The sequence below is a fragment of the Cucumis melo genome, chromosome 11 (genome assembly GCF_025177605.1).
Source record: "Cucumis melo cultivar AY chromosome 11, USDA_Cmelo_AY_1.0, whole genome shotgun sequence".
Classification (NCBI taxonomy): Eukaryota; Viridiplantae; Streptophyta; class Magnoliopsida; order Cucurbitales; family Cucurbitaceae; genus Cucumis; species Cucumis melo.
The window spans coordinates 28,406,875-28,431,215 of NC_066867.1; the positions used below are offsets into that span (position 1 = coordinate 28,406,875).

Below are 24,341 nucleotides of genomic sequence, written 5' to 3' on the forward strand. Positions count from 1 at the left end.
AATGTTAATCTCATAACAAACTTTTATTTTAAAAAAGTTAAATTAAACTTTACCATAAAATTAAAAGAGATGCTATCATAATACAATCTAAAGCATATCCAAGTATTGTTATTTGGCTAATTAATATGGAAAATTCTACGTTACCTCATAATATGAATGCATTTGTTTTTCTACCAATTGCATGTCTAATTTTACAATATTCTCTTTTGATTTTAATTCTATATGATATTTTTTTCCCTACATTTTAATATAAAATGTCTTTGTGTTTTCCTTTGTCATCTTTTCTTTTACTAAAGAAAAAGAAAAGGAAAAAGAAGAATAAATGTTGGAAATTTTGGAGGCATTAACATTATTTAATAAAGGATTAAGGGTGGTAAAGAGAATAAAGGAGTTCGATTACACATAATTAATTAATATTATGGCCGATTCTTCGTCTTCGTGACACCACTCAAATATTTAGAAAAAAAAAAACAAAAATCTTGGATATTCCTCAAATTAATTTTATTCTTACACTTATCAATATTTTATTTTAGATTTATTAAACTTTATATTCCTAATTGATTGAAAAAGAAAACAAATGAGATATTGTTTAGCGTAAAGGGTAAGAAGGATAGAGGAAACTTAAAGGAAGCATGATATCAATCATTTTTGCTTCATTCTCCATTTCTTCTATTTGCTATGTATTATAATATTAGCTTTTCCAAAATTTGAGGGAAGATTTGGTACGACCCATCATCTATAGTCTTCTTAGTGATATTGCAACCATGATTAAAATATCTATGCATATGTCAATAATAATATATCCGTAAATTGAAGTGTTAGAAGTCGATATTAAGGATTCATTCATATCTCCGAACATTAAAAAAGGAATACAATTTTTGTAATTTTTATTCATAAAAATAGATATATGTAGAATTGAAATTCCGACAAGGAGAGGAATAGATGGAATTATGTTGAAAAGGCCATTGGAACGAGAGCGGGCTCAAACAAGTGATTAAACGGGCTAACTTCAAGTTGCCTTATATGGGACGAAGCGAAGCCCAAACGGATATCAATTGGATGGCCCAGGCTAAAAGAAACGGTCCGCAGATTTGAAACCAAATCGATTTTTATTAAAGGTAAATTGAGGACAAAAATGATTCTAATCCTTTATTCAATATAAAATCAATTTTTTTTTTTTTTTTATACAACTAACTCTATCTTACAAATTGTGTTGGTATAAACTTGAATCTTGATGAATTGTAAATTCAGTCTCATATATGGAAATATAATTATGATTGGTATTTAAGTGCCAAAAATAAGAGGATGTAGATTTTGATGATTAGACTGTCATTTTTCGTTAAATAAAATGTTTGCATCATTGGAAACCGTGTGGGTCCTCTCTCTCTCTATATATATATTATTTTCGAAACCTCATTTCAATTTTGATTTTAAAATAAAAAAAGTATATATATATTAGAAAAAAAAAAAAGAAAAAGAAAATGAGTTTCGTTATTTGGCCAACTAACTAACCCCTATCTTCTCACTAGAGGGTCCCTACATAGCACATTTGGCCCCTCGTTTTTGGGACTTTCCAAAAACATAAACCTTATTGTATATAGATACATTTTCTGAGGCTTTGGTGAAGGGAGATGGAATTGTTAGAGTTGACGTTTCTTTTCCAAGAACGTAATCGAATATTGTGTTGAACATATGTCAGGGTAATTGTTGAGTTTTTTTGGGGATAAACTTAATTGAGTTAGTTGGAGTGACCATGTTTATAGTGAAAAATATGCTAGACATGTTCAATTTAGTGAAATTTTGAAATTAGATCATGTCAGTATGAAATTTAATGGAGTTTTTCGTAGCAATTGAAGGGGTTTGGGCATGCTTCCTTTGCTTTGTTCTTCTTTTTTTGGACACGTTTGACATGATGTTATAACTTCTCTCACTCTTTCTCTTTATATATATAAAATTCTAGAAATATAACAAAGAAACTAGTACCAAACGACTAAATTAAACAAATTTGGGTAAAAATATGACCCAAATGTTTTTGGTTAAATAAGTACTCGTGGGTATATAATAGGAGTAAAAAGGATCAAATCAAAAGATAAACATCATGCAGACCGACTCATAGAGTTGACGATGATAAACAAATAATGTCAAGTGTTCATATATTAGACCGACTATATGTATATGGATCCACTATTAAGATTATTTGTAATGGTTAAATTACGATGGTAACCGTCATATGGTTAAATTAAGTTTTTTTTTTAATGAAAACTAATTATTTGAGAGATTAATTAACCAAGGGTTCTACACATTTTTTTTAATGTACAACAACAAACCGATTTTTAAAGAACTACATCAATAGAAACAAGGGACATATACCTCTACATTTATTAGAAACAAGAGACTCAAACCACTTTAAAAAACGAAAAAAAAAATAAGGAAAAATTTTCTTATGAAAGCCAAGGAGTGGGCGAAGGCATCATTCCAATGATAGCATGGACAAAAGATACATAGCCTACATCTTGAGCGGAACACTTAACCTTATGAATGAAAAATGAGGCTTATTTTTGGAACTACCTTAATGGTTAACAACTTCCAAATAGTCAGATTCGGCAATAACATGATGAACATTGAGAGAAATAATGCTAAGAAGTCATTGACTAATAGTCATCGCTTCCAAGACCTTGACTTTACATCTTTTGATAAACTTGAATTGAATAATACGAACAAGACCCAAGCGATCTCAAAAACAGCCAACCAAGGTCATCGAAGCAACCATCAAAGCTCCAAGTAGCTTATACTGTATTCAACTTCTATTGGCTTCTCAAGGGCCGATATCAAACCAATTGGATAAAGAAGAGAAAGATTAAATTGATTTTCCTCTTTAACAACTTTGCCAATAAACACCAGATAAGGAGGATGTTTTTCATGGATACATCAACATGGGTAGGAACCTAGCTAAAAGAACATCGAATTATTTCAGACCTCCTAAATCTTCCATGCAATGAATACAACCAGCTCCAACTCCTGCGGCAACGACTCACTCAAGAATCAAAACCCAATAATAATCCTAGTAGCTAGCTCCACCACGTCCTGTCATCATACATAGTAGCCACGCAATGAAATACACTTCAAATTCTCTATTCTCTAACTTTTATCTCAATGATTACAAGATTATCAGAGAGATGGTGGCCAAAGCACCACACCATTGTTAATTTTTCTTCTATCATGCGAGCGATTCTTCAATTCTATTAAAAAAATTACAAATTCACTATTTATATTAAATTAGACATATCAATATTAACTTCTTCATTTATTATTATTAATATTGGATGAAAAATTTGTAAAAAAAAAAATTATTATTTTATTCTCCAAAGCATTCACACATTCGTTATTTTGGAACGTGGATGCTCCTTCATATACCTATTGATTGACCAATGGGTTTGGGCCCTTATGTCACTTAAGTTTTGGAAAGAGGGAAGAGATAGGCAAATGAGGATATGCCTACATCTCCACGCGCCCTGCCGTCCGTCGCGAGGAGAGGAGAGACTTTTAATTTTCTAAAACATTTTTTTTAATTGTGAAACGTTATACCGTTAAGATTTAACCTTGACCATTTTTACTTAGGACCATTGATAACATTTACTTAATTAATTTGAGACCGCTCATATGCAATTAAGTGATTAATGTTTCCTTAAATTAATTTGGTTTAACGTTTCCTTAAATTAATTTGACAGTTGGCTGACCCTCCACTACTATATATACATTTCTCGGTGTTCATCTCAAAACATAACAAAAACAATCTTCTCCTAATTCTTTTTATGTTCAAGTTTCCTGAGTTGTGAGTGTCTGCAATTTTTGAGTGATTTGATTCTAATTAGTTTCGCAAAACTGATTGATGCAAGAGGCTGTTTTATCCTGGGGACGACGAGACATTATTTTGTTTGCACGATCCAAAGTAGAGCCACAAAACGTCTTAAAGAGAGCGTGTTCTACGATTCAGCCATCTACTAATCTAGTTTTTGTTTTGCAGTTTCTGTTCATCTATCAATTTGTTTTTTTTGTTGCGGTTCATTTGTTGATTTGTTTTCTTGACTACCGTTTGCCAAATCTGGACGAATTTTGCATTGAAAATCGAAGTGCAACAACAATTATTATTATTATTATAAATTTTCTAAATTGAATTGAAAAGCAGAAATATAACACAAGATCCATGAAAAAATAGAGACGGATGTGTGTTTCTTTTTTTTAAAAAAAAACTTTGATATTGAAAAATTATTAGCTTATCAAAATAGGCTTTTTTTTATTATTATTATTCGAGCTTGAAAAAAGAAAAGAAAAGAAATTGAAAGTGACCTATAGGGATCTAAAAATCTTGAGAACTATTTAAATTTAAAGAAAATAGTATGATTAAAGAGGGGATTAGATTAGATTAGATTGAAGACCCCACCCACAATTAATAATTAAACAGCCTGCCTGCTTGTCTTAAGCAGTTATATGCCTATTTTCCCAATTCATATCACTATTAAATATATATATATATATATATATATATATATTTATAAACCAAATAATAATAATAATAATAATAATAATAATAATAATAATAATAATAATAATAATAATAATAATAATAATAATAATAATAATAATAATAATAATAATAATTGATATTTAAAAATATAGAAGAAGAAGAAGAAGAAAAAGAGGGAAAATGAAAAGGATATATTTGTTAGTGAATAGATTATTAATTAAGATTGGAGCCCACGCGGTTGTAATAAAGTTTGGCATTTCCATCATATTCTTAGGCTTCCAAATACCCCACACCACCACCCCCTTCCTTCCACTTAATTACACACTCAACTTCCATTCCTTTTTTCTAAACCCTAAACCCCCTCCATTTCCCCCCCACCCTCTTCCATACTTTTATAATTACTTCTACTTATTACATAAATTAACAAACATATGTATTGATGTTAATTGAGTTTTTTTTTCAATGCAATATTAATTATTACACTCTTTTATTCTAGATAAAAGTTTTAATTAATAAACTAACCAAAAAAGGTATTATGATCTAAACCTAATTATAATTAAAATTAAACTTAACTTCAATGTTAACGTCAATCTCATCTTGTTCCAACAATTATTTTCAATGTAAACAACAAATATGAAGCTTCAATGTTTGTTGACTTTGAAATGAAAATTTAAAAGTTGAGGAAAATCCAACTCCTTTGTAATTTCTCTTCTACTTCATTGTTCGTTTGGTACCATTTGTAATCGAAAATTAAAAAAGAACTATATCACAAATAAACTACGCTAGTTGTTTGGTATGAACGACATATATTTGATTTAGTTCGATTATGCACTTTTCTTTCCTTCTTTTGTTGGGTTCAATTTTTTTTTTTTTTTTATAGCAAAAGTTGAGAGACATTGATGATGACTAGAGAAAGAACAGTTGAAAAGGGAAACTAAGGGAAGTTCCTGATGTCTAGAAAGAATTTGCAAGAGGGAGATTAAAAAATTCATATCATGGAAATTTGAAATGAAAAGATAAAAAATAATGAGGGAGATCGAGAAAATAGAAATCAATTGAAAAATGAAAATCAACTCACTTCCACTAAAAAACGATGGTGTTTTTATTGAGTTGTGACTTGTGAATCGTTGATACTCAATAACAATGGCCAAATAAGAGATTATTGAAGAGCTCCATACCAATGACCATGAGAATGAGGTTCAAAGGGAAAAGAAAAGATGTGAAATTCAATTGGTAGAGGTGAAATTCAAAACCAAACTAAATAAAAAAAAAAAAAAAAGAATTTCTTATTATTTTAAATAGAAGTGAACCGAATATTTAGTAAAATTCGAATTTTTAGTATTCTCAATTTAATTCGACTTGGTTCACTTTAATTAGTTGGTTTTAATACTACTCAACCCATACATTTATAATGATATATATATATATATATTATAATTTTAAAAACTTAGTTGTGACAAAAACATTATATTATAATAATTTGATAAGATGAGAATGTGATGGAAGATTAATTACAACATCACAACCACTAAGAAAAGAAAAGAAAAGAAAAGAAAAGAAAAGAAAAGAAAAGAAAAGAAAAGAAAAGAAAAGAAAAGAAAAGAGAGTATAATATGCATTATGCAACACAGAAGGGTAGTAAAAAGAGGAATCTAAAGTTTCTTTAATAATGTGGGATATAAGGATTAAAATGATAATGTTATGTACAAAAGAGAGATAGCATTAGCACACACTAAAGTCTTTAAGGAAATAAATTAAAATTAAAATTAAAATAAAGAAGAAGGGGTCAAAAAGATTAATGACATTTGATTCTTTTGGTAATATATTATATTATATTATATATTAATTATCAAATAAATAAACCACTTTTGTTTTTGCTTTTAAAAAGGGAGTGTTTCAATATTCAACAATCTCCAAAGACTCTCATTAATTAAATTTCTCCTTTAGTGGTTTGGATTCACATTTGGTTCCCACTTTTTTCTTTTCTCTTTTAATATCTTAAAATTGAATCAATGAATAGTAATATTATTGTAATTAAAGAAATTAAAAATGGATCACGAAAGAATCTTCAAAATAGAAATGGGGTTGGAGGTTGGACATTATGTCTCATTCTTTAATTTAAAACTTTGGTTTTGTACTAAATTATGGTTGATATACACCATAATTAATGATTATGTTGGTTAATGCAATCACTTGTAAACCAAGCTAACCCCCCACCCCCTTTCCTATTTCTATGTTTTTCTCCTTTTCCCCCTTTTTCTTTTTCCCCCCTCTAAATTCGTTCATTTCCTCTCCATTTTTAAGTTAACAATGGTTTGCAAATAAACATTTTCTTTTCCATAACTAGAGATAGAATTCTATAACTTAAGTTCCAAGAGGAAAACATCATTTTAAAATAGTCAGATACATCATTTTCTATCAAACAAACTTTTGATTGTATAATAAGCTCGTCCGATCTTCTCTAGTTTGGTTTCTAGTAACCCTTTTCTATTCTTAATTAAAATGTTTATCCTATGACGACTGGAAAATGATCACGCCATTTTTTTTTCTTTAAACAAAATAGTCTACTGTAGTTAGATTTCAAATATATTTCAATGCATGTGTTATTGTTGTTTTCATTTATATTTTCTTTCAATTTAATTATCCTTATTTTTTTTCAAATTAATGATTGCTCTAGAACAACTAACAATAAGAACAAGGAAACTATTCAATCACGTTGTATTTGAAAAAAACAAAACAAAAATTTGTTCTAGAAAAGACAAATGAAAAGAAATAGAAATTTCTTTAAAAAATATATATGTGAAAATAAAATAGTGGAAGAAGAAAAATGAATTGAAAATGAATAGTTGAAATAGGCGTTTCGTAGGGATTTGCTAAGACAACATAACATAGTGTTGCTATTACAAAAAAGTTATTAGACACATCGTGTCTTTGCCTTAAGATAATTACGTCTTTTTATGGGACATAAAGTAGAGACCAATCCCATTTTATTTTATTTTTATTTCTTCTCTCTCCCTAAGAAAAATTAACCTATTGAAAGTCTATTCATATTTTTGAAATAAAAATTCAAAGTTAAACGACATTTTATAGAAAAATGGTTTAAAACGATAAAATTATTGAAAATATTTATAAATATAGTAAAATAAGGTATAGTCTATGACATATAAGCTATGATATTTTGTTATATTTATAAACATTTGTCTAGTAACTTATGTCACTTAAATGAAATCACCACCACGGAAAGGAATGACAACAATATTTATCTAGTAACTTATATTACTTAAACTTAGCATGCAATACTATATGAGTCAAGCGACATTAGTAATATGGTGGGTGTTTAAACACACTTTATTGATAACAATTTCCATACAACGCGTACATGGTTTACAAGATAACCTACTACAAACTTAAACATGACAGTGCAACACACTAGTCTAGGCGAACACATACTCAACGCCTAATATGTCTCTCACTCACATGTACACATAGAGTTAGCTTAGAATTAGAAACAACATTGATGGTTTAAGAACGATACAACAAATAACTTATATTAACAAATAATAAACTTAATTATTCAAAGATACTTTGAAACTCATAATTATGCAACATGCTTTGATTGTAATGCATAACTTAAAGAAATAATAGATTTACACAAATATTTCTTTTTAAGAAAGGTCACTCACAACACAAATGCGTAGGTTTTTCTTTAGATTTTCTTATCCTCTTATCAGTTTCTTGTTGCCTAACCAGCATGTGAAAACACCTAACTCTTCAGATTCCATCCTCCTCTTAATAATAGCACACTTCCTTTGCTCAACTTTCTTCCTACAACTTATGAAGGTTTTAATCCTATCTATACTAATCCATAACATTAATTAGTCATCTTAAAACTTCCCAACTTTGGTTCTTACTCAAAATGCCTAACAGTACTTTGCGGTTTGGCTTTCAACTTCGATCCATCATATCCCTTCAACGCAAGAGTTCTTGCCGCCTACTTCCAAAGCTTACAACGCTTATCTTCTCCTTTCCTTGGCAGGTATGTTACAAATTCTAGATGCCTGGCCCAACTTTCAGAATGTTTAACTCTTATGCAACACACTCGACCTTGGTGACAACTCATTCCAAAGCACAAGTGCCACAATTTTGCTATATTCTAAAACAACTTGGTTTTTTATAACATAATTCAATTAACTAAAAAGATGAATACACGACTCGTTTTCGACCAAATGACTTTTCAATCTCCATGTCCATTCCAATTATATATAAGAGGACAATTTTCATAATCATATCACAAAAATTTCTTACATTCACAATTGAAATTTTGAAAAGTTGTGTATATTTAAAAAAAAGTTTACATATATTTTGGTACACAAATTTGAATAAATGTATAGGAACAAACATAAGAATAATTAGATTGCATCTAACTTTAACCAAAGTCTTAGGGTAGGGAGATAATAGGCTAATAGTTAGGGTCCCACTTTAATAAACAAAATTATCATTAGGGATCTTTTTTTTGCATATATAACCCATCATGCTCTTCATATTGTTAACTAAATTTGAAAAAAAATACATTAATTTGATCATTTAAAATGCAACTACCTATTTCTTTATTAATGTTTTATTTAAAGAAACAATAATAATAACCAATAATGAAAATATTTTTATCATAACACCACAACTTCCTACTTTTCATATGAATTGTGGTCTCTCTCTCTATATATATATCCTTTAGAATGACTTAGTTAAATATGTTTGAAACTAAACCAAAATCAATAGTTTTTTCTTTTTTTTTTTTTTCTAAAGTTCATGACTTGACATGGAATGAAAATGATTTCTTTTTTAATTTTACAGAATGTGAGGAAAAAATAAATGTCAATCATTGTTGTGTCGTGTCGATCCACTGCCTTGAAAGTAAAATTCAACACGGCCTCAATACTAAATTGCATATACCAATTGCTCTCCAAGTTGTGTAGGTGTTGAGAGATACTCAACGACTCTTGATGCTCTCTTGATAGTAACTCTCGACACTCTAATCTTTGCATTGGGAGAGACTCAATCTCTTGCTGATTGTGTGAAGCTACATCTCTTTGTTTAATTGATTTTCTAATTCTATTTTAATTTCAAAAAACAAACATTGCCAACATTTCATTTTGATGTACAAAAAACAATTCACTCACAAAGTGTATATGTCAATTGCTCATGACAAAATATTTATAGTATTGAATATCATGTTAAAATTCCTATGTCATATATAAACACTTGAAATATTGTTGAACCTTAAACTATAGGAAAACCAAACCCAAGGTAAAAATCAATTTGAGAAAGCTCAACAAGTTTTAAAAAGGTACAAATTACCAACAAAAATATTTTCACTATATTTGAATTTTTTTTTTTAAAAAATTGTATTGAGATTTGAAATAAATCAAGAACATCATTATCCAAATTTACAATAACTTAACTCTCTATCACATGTATCATGTGATAATTTGTGTCTCATTAAATATTCAAAATATATTCATCAAGTATGTATAAGATATCGAAGATTAAAACTAATTAACGAAACTTCAACAAAATTATACATTTGTGGGACAACTTACTAGCCAAAATATATCATCAATAGGCTTGCAATTGAAATCTAAACGTCGATTTATATCACAACTACATCTGGAGAATCATTGTTTCACATTCAAATTATATGAACAAATCATCAAAATATCATCACTAACTTGGAAAGAAAAAGAAAACTACTATTGTATTTGATAATCAACAATCACAAAACCCATCACATATGCACATTTGACGATCAAAGTATAAAATCTCAAATCAAAGTTTTAAGTCAATTAGTAATGTTATCTCTCTTCAAGTCATGTCAACATCCCACTTTAAAAATAAGTGCATAATTATTTCTAGATTCCAAATATCCAAATATTTTCTTTTCATCTTGTCTCAAAATTTCTTCCAGACAAATTCTTTATTATCATCGATAACACAAACCAACGATCCAATTAAACTCATCAAAAAATAAATAATTACTTTAAGTTATATTTTAGAATCTTCAATTGATTTTTAAAATTGAATTTTTAAGAAAATTTGACTGTCGTCTCCATCATTCAAATTGACAGAAGATGAAAAGTTAACATGCTCAAATATTGTTTTTCCAAATTTCTGATCGAATCATCCCCTTAATTGGATGATTTAATCGAACAGATCACATATCAAAATTTAATTTCTTTAAATCACTTCCTAATTTGCAATGGAATTTTGCTTAATTTTAGATAAATTGGTAGCAATCTAAAATACAAAGAATCAATATTTCTAACGATCTTCACAATAACACATGAAACTTGATGAAGACAAAGGAATTGAAGGAGTTACCTATGAAATTCTCTCATTTTTGACTCAATTAAAGATGATTGATGGGTGGTGTTTACATTAACTCTACATATTCAAGAGAGCATTGAGATAAAGAGAAATAAGTCATAGACTTTTTCACCAATTTTTCGTAAGCCCCCACTTGAAACCATCTTTCCACCACCACCTAAGTTTGCTTAATTATTCTCAATTCCTTGTGAACAGTGACGTTGTGGCGATGGCGATGGCTACATCGCTACGACAAACGCCACCCAACTGAGAAGACTTGCCTCTTCTTCGCCGGAGATCACTTTACATATGCTTCGAATTTGATTGACATTCACTATAAATTTGAAAAAAAAAAACTTTTCTTTCAAATCGTCAATCGATTTTGTGTAGAGTTTTTATCGGACCATCGTGGAATTAAAATTAGATGCGATATAATTTAAAATCCATTTTTGGACCGATTATTTTGACTTCTGATTGTAATATCAAATTCATTCTAATCCTACAGTTTTCAATCCAAATATATCCTCTACCGTTTTGATGGTATATGATCTCAAGCTCTTTGTTCCACTGTGCATCTTCAAGTATTTCAATACCACTTTTGATTCTGAGTAATTTAATTACATCTCCAAACAACTTTTATATGATTTTAAAAGAGTTTTGGAGAGATGGGTGAATTCTGTGAAGACAAGGACATTTATTTTTGATTTGTAATTGGAATAGCAATGGGATGGGAAGTGTTATAATTAAGAAGGTCTCAATCTAAAACATCACCTTTTCTTCCCTTTAGGAAAAAAGAAAATGTAGGTGGGAAAGTTTGGTTACCAGCTTCTTTCTCTGACCACTCAAAGTTGCTCTCTTCTTGACTTTCTCTCTCTAGAAACCACATATATTTTCAATTCACAAATGACAATGAAACCTCTAATTAATCTCTCAAACTTTGTGGGGTTTTCCCATTTTTTCTTAGTCTTCACTCACTATCCCCATTGCACATGCCTTTGCATTACACCCCCTTATATTTAGTCAGAAATGGATGCATCAAAAATATCCCACATGCAACCTTTTTATATAATTTAATTTAATTTCACTAAAACATTATTGTACATAATTATTCTTAATTAATATATCCTCAAATAAATTTCAGTGTCAAATTCAAAAGTGTTTAAATTAAACTCCCCTATATATATATATATATATATATATATATATATATATATATATATATATATATATATAATAGAAAGTAAAAGGGTTAGGCAAGAATGTTACACTCATTATACTATAGAAGCAATAACTATATTTAACATTTAATGATTTGACTCTAAATTTTGAAAATTTGATTAATAAATTAATTCTAAGAGGTGAGTGAGATTAGATTAAATTAAATTAGGGAGACAAATATATTGCATGGAAGACCGGTGATTTGATCGATTATTCAAAAGGAAAGAAAATTTTAATTAACTTTTTGTGTTCAAATAAAAACAAAAAAACTCTTGAAATTCTAAGAAAAAGTTAAAGAATCTTTACCTAATATTAGCTTTCAATTCTTTACATTATACGACTTCCTGTTTAAAGTTGTTGTGCAATGGCCCAAAACCAAAATTATTATTATTATTAACTAAATAACAACCATTTGTATTTTTTTTTTTTTAATTAAACTCGTAAGATTTTAAATGGGTATATTTATTTTTAGATTAATTATAATTTTAACTTTTTCTTTTTATCTATTTAGCCTAAAAAAAACTCTCAAAATGAAAAAAATTAATCTACAAACTTTGAACTATTCAATCTTTTGAAGAAAGAAAAAAATACCATCCAAGAAGTTATGAGATGGAAGCATAGTGTAGAGCATATAGTGCCTTATCCACTAAATAAGTTTGGTTACATATACATATTCTCTATTTTAGATTTATAGTAACATTTTTTATTGCAAGATTTACGGTATAATTAATTATAATAGAATGAAGATTTGGCGTAACTATAAATATATGACATGGTCAAAGATGACAATGAAAAATTATTGCATGGAAAGAGAGTTTGTATTTGTATACAATTGGTCATTAGGGATTGTGAATATGTACAAAATTTGAGTTTGATCAATTACCCAAACAGTCACCTTTTTTTTTTTTTTGTCTTGCTTAAGTAGAATTTAGAGGAGAAATGTCATTAAACAAAAATACTTAACTTAGAAATAATTCATTGTCGGAATAGAAGAAATAGATCGTGGTGTTGAATTTTCGCAAAGTATTAAATTAGGTCTCTTTTAAAAGATTAAAAAGATTTCGATTTTAGAGTTTAGTTTAGTAGTGAGAGATTTTTTTGTGGAAAGTTTTTATCTTTTTTCCACTCTTAGTTCCTTCTTTTCAAATTACATGAAAAAAAATGAAAAACAAAACAAAACAAAAAACATTAAATGAAAGAAGGAGATAAATAAAAACAAGCTCGGCTGGTTTTATTATGAAGGCAGGCAGCCCACGTGGAAGAAAATTCAAAGATTAGATTTTTTTTTTTTTTTCTTTTAAAAGAAACACACAAGAAGAAAGAAAGAAATTATGTAGTTATAAAACAACACAATTAATAATAATTATTGATTAGAAGGTTTTGGGTATTTTCTAATGGGCTCTTGTGTGGCTAATACTCATTCAACTTGCAGTAAAAAGCAGAGTCATAATCAACCAAAGGTTTTAACATCTTAATTGAGATTACAAATTTAAGACCATAAGAAAGATGAGCTGTTTTTTTCTTTTTCATTCTCAAACTCTCTAATTGGAAATTACTTATATATGGAATTTGTTAACGGATCTTTGTAGGATTCTTTGTGTATGAATCATAGGATGTTAGGAATTGGCTTCTGTTAGGTTCTTGGCGGTTTCTGCTTTTTCTTCTTCACAAAAAGCAACAAATCTGTCAAAAGAAAACAGTGTCATTATATACATTTCTTATAAGAACTTCAACAACTGCCAGTCTGAAACCACATCTCTCTCTCTCTCTCTCCGTCTACTTTTTCTTCTCTCTCAAATTTGTGGAGTTCAGTTATGGAAAACCAACGTAGTGCTCTTCTGAGTTGGGCTTACTTTTTCCAAGGAAAGGTAAAAAAGCTTCTTCTTTTCTCACTATTTCTAGAATTTGGCTTCTGGGTTTGTTTCCAATTGTCATTTCTTAGGTGGTTGTGTGTGCTTTGAAACAGAATATTGAAGAATTAAGGCATTCGCTTTTCTGTGCGACTCTCGAGTTGGAACAAACGAGAGTTGCAGTTCAAGAGGAGCTAAGAAAGAGAGATGAACAGTTGATTCATCTCAAGGATCTTTTCAGCAAAGCCATTAGAGAGAGAGATGAAGCTAACGAAAAGTTTCAGAAGTTACTCATTGAGAAGCTTTTACTACAGCAGCAGCAGCAGAGAACAGACCCTCATTCAGGAATTTCCAGCATTGAAGATGAACCAAAGAAAGGGATTGATTCTATCAATGGCTTTTCCTTGTCGGATTGTGAAGAAAGCATTGTCTCTTCTCCTGCCATTGACCCAATTCCGCCACCACAGTTTCCTCCAGCTGTACCGCCACCGCACATCCAGGTGGAATTGGTTCCAGAGAAGCCATTGCCTGAGAAAGGCAAGCTCTTGGAAGCAGTGATGAAAGCAGGTCCTTTGCTTCAGACTCTACTTGTGGCTGGACCTCTGCCCGAGTGGAGACATCCACCACCACCACTCGAATCCTTCGAAATCCCACCGGTGACAATTCCATCGACACCTCCGTCGCAGATGCTCCGAGATTCTCCAGTTACCTTCAACGGCAGTAGCCACATTACCAATTGTGGAAACAGGAAAAGGGCCTTCTTGGAAGGCTCTGATTCTCCAACAGAGACGAAGTGTCAAAGGCTTGCTCCTTGCTGACCGCTACAAAGACAAAGGACAGCAAAAACATAATCATAGTCTAATATTAGTAAAGAGCTAATCAAGATGAAAAGAGAATTGGTTTAGTGGCTGATTTTAGTGGTTGTACAGAGGTTTATGTTATAGGTAAGAAACTCTCTTTCTACGTATGAGGAAGCTAAAACAGAGGAAGTCTCCCTCTACTTTCCCCCGTTCTGTCATCACTCTGACTGAGTTGCCTAGAGTGAAGTTTTTATGGCCACCCTTTTACTTCACACTCATCCTTTTCTTTTTCAAACTCCTGTGAAACGGAGTCAAATTTTTCCAGAATTGTTTTTAGCTATATTCTATTCCAATTCTGAGATTTCTCCTGTCTGATTTACTTTTCTAAAATTTCAGCAAAAACACATAATAAAACAAACCCACAAAACAAATTCTGTTCGCAAAAGTGTTGCAGGTTCAATTATAAAAACCATTATCAATAATTTGCTGGTGTATGTATCTCATGAACAACTTCAATATTACCTGTGCCTAACATGTATATCTAAATACATTAGAGGTGAATAAACATAGTGTCTGATCTTTGAGTTCCCAAATCTTCGGGACTACCTTGGGAGTACAGTGTGGGGGTTTATATAATAAAAAGAAATTTTACGTTCTAATTACAATGGTATGACGCATCTAGAGAGTTTCATCCATTTGCAAATGCAGAAAAGGAAGATATAAATTTACTTCAAAATCTTTGCCAGTTGACCTCAAATTGCTATACAAGAAACACAACAGCACAACCCCATGTGAAAGCAGGGCTGTTTCTACCCAAGTCAACAGGGAAGACTAAACAGTATACGTAGTTTGGCCTCTGATCATGACTGCTTTGATCAAACATTCATACCGGAGAACGCTTAGGTTCTTTGGTTATCGCTTCAGTCAGAGCTTCTCGAAGTTGAGAGCACATGTAGACAAAAGTCCAGGCTCGTCATGGAAAGGCCTAAAATCCAAAGATAACCTTGAGATGATATTATTACAAGAATACCAAACGGATCTTAACACTCATCTATTTGCAATTGTAGTGTCCCCTAGAAAGAAACATAATATACCATTCATAACGATTAAAGGTGATACAAGAAACAGCTCACGTAATATTAAGTTATATAATGTACAAGTGTCAAGAAATTCATTTCACATTTTTGTCTACATTGTTAAAGATGATTTCAGAATAGATGTGGGCCCATGAAGCTCTTAGCTCAACAGCAGGAAAACATTTTTATGCAATTACAAGGAGTATCGAGATTGGCTTAGCTAAAATCTGATCGTTTGAACCTGAAGCATACCCCCCAAGGCCCAAGCAAACATGACATGTGCGATGGCACCATGACCAAAGTCACCAGACAATGTAATTTGCCATTTGCCAATAATTATCCGATTGAAAACCGACCAAGCAACACTTTTAGGAGTTAAACTTCAATACTTAGTCGTCTTCATTGTCATCTTGATTGTTCTGGTGGTTGTGTTTCTGAGCATTATACATGTCGGCAACCTAATTTTAAAAAAGGAATTTGAGTTAGAAGTATTACACAACAGTATTGAAAATTTCATGGAACTAAAGCATATACTCCTTCAGAATTAAAAGAATCATAGATATGTTTTAAATATTTGGGATGCTTCAGTTTTCCTCTGGCTCGGAGATCTTGATTTTTCCTTTTTCCTATTTTTCCCCAACCATTCATCTATTGTCACTTGGACACCACTGGATAAGCTCTTTTTTTTTTTTTTTTTTTTTAATTTCCTTAGGTTTTTGAGAGGCTTTCTCCTTTCTACCCTTACGAGTTACTTGCCATTTCCTCCCACCAATTCCATCAATGCATCTTTTGCTCTTTCAGTTGGTTATTTTATCCATTGATAATTGTATCAAGGAAAATATGAATGAGGGTACGCAATAAGATTTACCTGCTCTGATGATGAGGCTTCCTCTGGATTTTTGTCTTTCCTCACACGAACAAGACGTGGAAATCGGAGAGAAATTCCCTTCAAACAGAAAATCAGAAAATCATGAATGGCTAAGAAAAAAAGGGCCTAAAGAAAGAATTGAAGAATAATGAGGGAGAACATTGCAAAGAGAAACTTGCTGGATACAACCTTGTCAGAGTCCACAATGCCGACTCCTGCACGATAAACTGGGCTAATAGTCAAGTCTGCTGCTTTAACCTCCCAAACCTGAAAGATGATCATTAGGAAAGGATAAATAAGAAGAGAACTCCAGTGACATTCAACTTCAACCATGCAAGTCCCAATTAAATTCGTTGACTTTAAGATATCTTTCAAAAGTCCTTTTAGTTCTTTCCATGCTATTTTCAGAATTCTCTTGTTGCAAAGAGGGAGAGGGTGCAACAAATACCTTAAATTCACGACAGGCACAATACCAAAAAGGGGGGTACGAAAACTCTGCACCACCCTCAAATAACACCATTGAAAGGGAATGAATTTTCAACCCAAACATATAGCATGATCTCAAGTGGAATTAGGCAACAGTAGTAAGAAAAGAGTCAAAAGTGAGATTTCAGGAAAGAACATTATTACCTCAGTTGGCTCAAACCAAACATCTGGATTGATTGCATCCCCATACCGATAATACGACTAAAATTGAAAAGAAAATGTTTAATTAAAAAGTAGAATCATATGGAAAATCCCATTATTCAAATATAACAGGAATTATACGGCAGACCTTTGGTTGAGGGATGACTTTAGAACGGAGACTAGCAGAACGTTCCTCAAGCATTGCTTCAGAAAAACCAGTTCCTACCGATCATCCAAACTCAATATTAGATAGCTGAAAATTTAAAAAAAAATGAACAAGCACTGACAGCTTCAATGGAACAACAAAGTTAAAGCATTCCTTATCCTTACCTATCTTACAAATACTTTGAAATTCTTCATTGTCATTATCATAACAGGCAAGGAGAAATGCACCATAGACACCTACAAATATATACAGGGGGTTATGCCAGAATAACAGAAGTTCATATATGCACCGAGTCCAGAAAATATACATACTTGTGCACCGATAGCTTGGATTCACAGAAAGAGAGCTATTTCATTTTAACTAATTAAAAGTCACATAGAATTAATGGGAATATATGCTAAAACTGCTTTCTAATTATAGTTATTAGTACCTGTACGTTTCCCACGGCCATGGAAAGCAGCAATTGGTACCAAATCAAGTGAATCCCCTATGCTGCAGTGTACAGGCATGCATAGGCATCCATAAAGCTCGATTGTGATTATCATACAACATTTATACACAGTACATGAAGCCCATACCTGTCAATGTAATCCTTCTTCAGTTTTAGCCAGTTATGAGACCTCTTGGAAGGCTCATAAGTGGCATCCCGGTTCAGTGTTTTGATGATTAAACCCTCACAGCTGCAAACTAAGATAATTAATAGAACTCGGGAAGAATAAAATAATCATACAAGAAAGCAAGAGAAAACACAATAAGATAAAGTTAAAAGTTATGAAACAAATACAAATGTTCAGTGTGTGAAATTTGAGAAGTAAAACACTCAAAATTACAGCTGGAATAATCACCCCTGAACTCAACCAGCAAATCAAAGTCTCACAATATTAAATATTTGCAACTGTAACTATTTCCTTATATAGTTCTGTTTGCCTTTACTATTCCCGAGGCATTTAACTCCATCATTGAAAGTTTTCCTTGTTTAAATATTTGCAACTGTAACTATTTCACAACAAGAATCTCCATTGTATATAGCAGTAACCGGTATAGTAATGATTGCCTGGACCTTTTCATTTTCTCAACTTGTTTCGTGTAAGTAGTATAGCTATATTTCCCATTTTGCAATGGAAAAATTCCAATAAGAAAGAACGCGGTACTGCATTTCCGTAATACAACTGATGAATTTCTTGACAATGCATGGTAATTTTAGCTTGAAATAATTTTAGTCACTTATCACTGATGTTTCAGTTTTTGACATCAGGTCCACTATACAGAAGAATGACATTTACATAAAGTACTATAGACCTAGTAGACCAGCGACCAGGAAAAGGGAACACACCTTTGATCAACCGATGCATCAAGGAACTTTTGTATTTCCTCGAGATCATTTGTTATTATTGCTGTGGCAAATTGAAAATATCCAGATTCTTCAATAAATGAATCGTAGAGAAGCTGCAAAGTACAAAACCTGAGATATAAATGATACAGCCATTTGCAGAGACCAAAACAAAGCATGTTAAAGCAAAAGGAATGTCTCATGATCTCAAGGCCGTGTTGTGATACAACTTAGATTGCAATATTGCAATCTTAGACAAAGCCGAACCTCTCTACAAGAGAGCAACGTGCATCCATTAGTTAATCGAATCATTCATGTTCCAAAAGTATTGTTCCAAACAAAGATAATGTTGAATGCTAAAAACCTGTGAGGCTAGATAAAGTGGTGAAAATTCCATATAACAAGAAATGGAACTTTAGTCATCAAAATCAATCCTTAATATCCTTAGTATAAAAAAATCATAAATAAATAAATAAACATAAAATGAATATAAAACACAGCAAAGCAGAAATGTTGGTAATCATCAATGTAAACTGTGAAACACGCATGCATGCATACAAGAAGAAACAAGAGAGATAAAAAATTTGTAACCATCAATTGAAGTTGGACAGCATGCATGCCTGCACACACGCAATGAAGGGAATAAATCTGAAACTGACAAAAATAGCAAAAATTCTACCTCTCGACGCGCATTAAGTTCTCTCTGGATAAGTGGTTGACCATCAAGATAGAGTAAATCAAAAGCAAATACACACACTTCAACCTTAATATCACTCACGGCCACATTCTTACGAGCTCGAGTACTCAGAATCTGTCACAAAGTTCAGAGGTCAGTGTTACACCCTAATCTATAGAAGGTAGAGAGGATGGCAAGCAATGTGATGAGAAGAAGATATCTACTATAAGTAGTTTTAAAATAGTTCTCCTCGGAAGAAAATTTTGAGATAGCTGGTTGTGGTGAAACTTAAAGTAAAAAGAAAATCAAAATTAAATAAAAATAAATAACTAAAAATCGCAAGTTTCCAGAAAAAGAGGATGATGAATGTGTCTAGAAGATCTATATTTTAGTAGCAAAGAAAGTGCTTTCAGACATTCTTGCACAATCGTTTCAATCGTCCCAAGTTCTGGCAGTTTCATGTGATCTTAATCCAATTTTTATGGCATAACAGGCAACAGCAACAGAGATATTCAAAAACCAAAAATAGATATTAAAAAGGGACCACTCCATATTTAAGATTAAAAAGACAACCAAAGACAAGCATATTCCACCATACGAAAACAACCCAATAACATATTGTACCTGAAAAGGTAGAATCTTTTGTTTTCCACGATCATAAGCAACAAGTTCACAATCCAAGATAAATGATCTTACAGATGGTTTCTTTATCCTGAAATACGCAGTAAATTCAAATCTTAATGGAATGCTCTAATAAAATATGAAATGTTTTAAAAAGCATAATGAATGCAGAAATGGGTGGTTGGAGAATCAAGATCAAAGTATTGCAACATATCCGACTTTCTGTAACTGGTTTCAACATAAAAAAGCAAAACAAAACAATGAAGGATGAAAATAAAGGACGAAATCAAAAAACACACTGAAGTGAGCCTTCAAGAGTTTCATTCAGCATTTCAAAGAAGAATAGGAAGTCCAAAACATATTATGTCAAGGTTCTAAACTGGCATCAGACATAAAAGGCCATTTGACTCATATAATTAAAAATGAACTGAAACTGCCAAGTCAGTCTACCTTGATACTGTTAGAACAACATCAGGGAACTTCCCAGTGTTCCGTTCAGCATTTCGACTGTATATCTCAACTGAACCATCTTCCATGTAATGTATCTGCATAGTGAGAGAGAAGACATTCCATGAGAATATTTAAGTAGCAGCAGAAAACCACATTTTTCAAGTTGTTCGTTCACTCACCTGGGCACGTTCCCCATCGTATTTGTATTCACAAGTAAATTCCAAACCCTGGAATTTATTTAAGATCTCAGACACTCCTTTTGTTGGTTTTGCCAGCATGGGTCCAATTGGAATTCCCGGTGTAAAGTTGCATGCTTTTGAAAGATTCCACACACCACCACTAAGAAGAGCAGGGACAAGTTTGTCATAAACTGGAAGTATAGAAAACACCTGCTTTACAATCTTAGAAGCCTGATGCAAACATAACGTTAGAACCTTCCAATTGATAAGAGAACATCATAGAGCACAGAAAATGGTGCTATGCAAGTAAAACAGAAGCCAAGCCAAGCTGTGTAGGTGTAGTTGAAAATGTGATACTTTAATGATAATAGCTTAGAGTCTCGGGACTAAAATAATGAAATTGTCCAAAAAGATTGTAGTGATAAAACGAAAGGATTTGTTCCCACAAACAAGGAGTACATGAAGTCACCTCTTCTAGAGGGGATTGAATATTCGGAGGTGGTGTTGAGTGCTTTTCAGCATATACAGCTGCTTGTCCTAATGCAGCTAAAAGAGTCTGCTCAGCAAGTCCAATTCGCAATTTTGTCTGCATGATACATGGCAAAAATTGGCAATAGAGAAAAGGAACAAAACATTACTTTTTAATTAAAAGAAGGTGACATTAATTCTAAGAAAGCTGAGACATAACCTGCAGCAATCTAATCAGATATAAAGGTTCACAGTCAGTGGCAGCAACAAGCAGTGACTTGATATGATTCTTTTTCTTCTCCTGACTATCCTTGCCAGATTCCTGAGAACAATTCAAACAGGTTGAAAAGAAAGTCTTTTAGAAAAAATGACTTTGAGACCATAAATTTACGGCGCAAAAAATGTATAGTAATTGAAGTCATTTTGTAATGCGATAATATTACAAAACAACAACAAGATTGCGATAATATTAGAAAAAATGCATAGTTTTTTAACTTAGGAAGAAGCTGAATTTACTAGATGGTAACTCCACACCACATAGTAATAGTTCATAGTCAAACTTTTTTCATTTTTATAGAAACAACTGGTTTCATTGACAAACAATGAAAGGATACAAGGACATCAAAAAAGACAAGCCCCAAAAGAGATCTCCACTAAATAAAGGGTTGTCAACTAGGTCGAACTAACCACAACCTAGTTTACTGGTTATACAATAAGCAACTGAAATCACAAGCATTACACACCTTAGCAATCAGTCGAAATGTGTCAAATACTTTGGCAATAGTTAAAGCATCGGGCTTTCGCATCATAGATTGAGATGAACGGCTTGCTTTAGCAACAAGACCCAAATCTCCCAATTCCTGTCAAACAACTGACACATTAAAATATAAAATGTTTGTCGTTCAAATAGCACGCAACTACAAACTCCTAATACACTAGGAAACAATGAATTGTCACATTCTTGAAACCCTTTGAAAACATTTTAAGTCTGATAAAAGAAAAGAAAAGAAAAGAAAAAGACTTTATCATTCATTCTTTTTCATTACAAACTCTGCAGAGCACGTTACGATGAATATAAATCCAATAATATGAATACGTAATAAATATGGAGGGCGAAGTCCAAAGGCCCCCTTACCTTGTACTGTTTTTTGACCTGTGCCTCTGTCCTCCCAAATGCCTCAGAAAGAGCTTTGATAATAGAAGCATCCCCAATCCCCAACTCAAGCCCTTCATGAGCTGGAGCAATCTTATTCGCCAAAAGATACACAGTGGCTACCAAGTCGTCGGGTGTAGTATCCATGACGGTCCTCAGCATGTTGCAGACTATATCGGTGATAGTAATCCTACTGGACTCCTCCGAAATCATATCGAAACCCAAACAAAGAAACAAAAAAGGAACACGTTCACCCTCTTTCCAACAAGCAACATTCTTCGAGTTGAAATCCTTAGCCTTCTTTTTCAATTCTGCAATAGAGCTCTTCAATTTCGCTGTTCTTTCTTGAACACTAGACGCACAAGTCTTGTTCCCAAACGGCCCAATCTTGGCTCCAACACCGCCACCATTATCCTGACCCAGCTTCGTTTCTCCCAAATCGACAACATCCAAATGAGTACCTCCATGATCGTCCAAATTTGGAATTGAACTGCCGCACTGCGATTCAACAGGCGGCGTTGACTCAAGAGCAAGGACAGAGCTAGGTTTCAGAGGAGGATCTAATGAATCAAGGGCTTTACGCTTCTTGGGAGAAGAATTAGCAGGCTTCTTCTTGGCAGCGGCACGAGCACCAGACATAAGAGCATCGAAGGCGGAAGGACGAGAAGACATTGGTGAAACCAAATTCTGAGATATGGGTTTGAAAGAGAAGGAAGGATTGTTGGAGAAAATGAGTTTCTTGAATTGGGGATGAGGCAATGTGATGGGGCGTAGATAGAAACATGAACGCAGAGAAAGCATCAAATTGCAGGTATCGAAAAGGAGAAGAAAGGTTTCAGCAAAGAGGAGAACAAGGCAATGGGGAAGAGATGAAAGAACTGAGAAATGGCGGGAAGGGTTTTGGGTTTCGGGTTTTCATTCGCCTTTTTTGTTTCTTCACTCGAACGGTATCGGAATCGATGCTTTGCTTATTCCGATATTGCCAGAGTGCCGATGATGGGCCGTAAATGGGCCTGCTTTTATACGAGCTATTCTTCTGAGTAAATGAGTCATTGAGGAATTCAAGCTCGAAGACAAAGAGAACCGGGCTTTTCCAATAAGCCTTTACTAAGGCTGGTAAAGGTCTGGCAGAGAGTATCAAGCGATGGTTAAGAAGCTGAAAGATAAAGATCTCTTTCCTTGCGCTCCTTCTAAGTGGCAGAATAAGGAATGAGCTGGAATGGAAGTGGTTGACACGAGAGCTCCTCTAAGTGTTCCAATCGGCGGAGCGACTCTCGGCCGAACTTTCAACATGCTTGGAGAGCCTATTGATAATTTGGGTCCTGCAGATACTCGCACATCAACAAAAGATGTGTTGCGAATATAGCAATTATATTCAAAATAATTAAGTATATAGTAATATTTTAAAAAAATTGCAAATATAGCAAAATCTGTCAGAATCTATCAATGATAGGAGTCTATCACTAATAGACCATGTAGCAAATATTGGTCTATTACTTATAAAACATAAGAGTCTATCAACGATAAAAGTCTCACTAGACTTTGCTATATTTGCAATTTTTAAAAAATATTACTACATATTAAATAATTATTCTAAAAATTGTTACCTATTATAATTACCCTTAAATAACTAAGGATATAACAAAAGTTTTTAAAAAATTGCAAATATGACAAATTTTAACTCCAATCCAAACTAAAAGAGGAAAATGTCCCGGCAGATACACTTCACGCTTCTGTCGCTTCGTATTTCGATTTCAAACATACTTCACGCTTCAGTCTTCACGTTTTCCTTCCACCTTCCAGTTTCTTCTCCTTTCTTTGTATTCCAATTTGGTTTTCCGTTGTCGGTGCCTTCGTTTTCCGCTTCGCTTCACGTTCTCGACTTCATCATCTACAGACTTCTTTGCTTTTCGTTATTCTCCACTTCAATTGTAAGTTATTTGTTTTTCTTTTGAAATCATAAGTTATTTTCGT

General features: G+C 32.3%; 2 protein-coding genes and 1 long non-coding RNA gene across 4 annotated transcripts; 1 reads left to right on the forward strand and 2 right to left on the reverse strand.

Annotated features, from left to right (window-relative positions):
• Positions 1-13,643: 13,643 nt before the first annotated feature.
• On the forward strand, positions 13,644-15,126 carry LOC103503032 (uncharacterized). The gene is made up of 2 exons (XM_008467180.3): positions 13,644-13,971; positions 14,070-15,126. The coding sequence occupies exons 1-2, from the start codon at positions 13,918-13,920 to the stop codon at positions 14,769-14,771; spliced, it is 756 nt and encodes a 251-aa protein (XP_008465402.1). The 5' UTR covers positions 13,644-13,917; the 3' UTR covers positions 14,772-15,126.
• On the reverse strand, positions 13,788-15,635 carry LOC127151729 (uncharacterized). The gene is made up of 2 exons (XR_007824886.1): positions 15,483-15,635; positions 13,788-14,774 (listed from the first exon to the last, which is right to left on the reverse strand). It is a non-coding gene; the product is annotated as an uncharacterized LOC127151729 (long non-coding RNA).
• A 231-nt stretch (positions 15,636-15,866) lies between these two features.
• LOC103503033 (DNA ligase 1) lies at positions 15,867-23,354 on the reverse strand. Of its 2 annotated transcripts, XM_008467181.3 has the most exons (17): positions 22,350-23,349; positions 21,958-22,074; positions 21,435-21,536; positions 21,216-21,332; positions 20,747-20,977; positions 20,568-20,662; positions 20,121-20,208; positions 19,500-19,631; positions 18,824-18,936; positions 18,069-18,170; positions 17,921-17,982; positions 17,655-17,726; positions 17,473-17,546; positions 17,328-17,384; positions 16,887-16,964; positions 16,698-16,775; positions 15,867-16,287 (listed from the first exon to the last, which is right to left on the reverse strand). In XM_008467181.3, exons 1-17 carry the CDS (start codon positions 23,166-23,168, stop codon positions 16,219-16,221), a joined length of 2,406 nt encoding a protein of 801 aa, XP_008465403.2. In that variant the 5' UTR covers positions 23,169-23,349; the 3' UTR covers positions 15,867-16,218. The 2 variants fall into 2 exon arrangements, with proteins under 2 accessions (XP_008465403.2, XP_050947729.1); XM_051091772.1 differs by lacking the exons at positions 15,867-16,287; positions 16,698-16,775; positions 16,887-16,964; ... (1 more) ...; positions 17,473-17,546; positions 17,655-17,726 and adding an exon at positions 17,808-17,836 and having other exon boundaries at positions 22,350-23,354.
• Positions 23,355-24,341: the final 987 nt, after the last annotated feature.

Bases quoted from the DNA above. Each gene is read 5' to 3' on its own strand.
- LOC103503032 (XM_008467180.3), top strand. From the start codon at position 13,918: ATGGAAAACCAACGTAGTGCTCTTCTGAGTTGGGCTTACTTTTTCCAA. The intron at 13,972-14,069 runs GTAAAAAAGCTT...GCTTTGAAACAG, and splicing joins CTTACTTTTTCCAAGGAAAG to AATATTGAAGAATTAAGGCA.
- LOC103503033 (XM_008467181.3), bottom strand. From the start codon at position 23,168: ATGCTTTCTCTGCGTTCATGTTTCTATCTACGCCCCATCACATTGCCT. The intron at 20,209-20,567 runs GTAGACTGACTT...TGCGTATTTCAG, and splicing joins GTTGTTCTAACAGTATCAAG to GATAAAGAAACCATCTGTAA. The intron at 17,983-18,068 runs GTATGGGCTTCA...TGTACACTGCAG, and splicing joins AAGAAGGATTACATTGACAG to CATAGGGGATTCACTTGATT.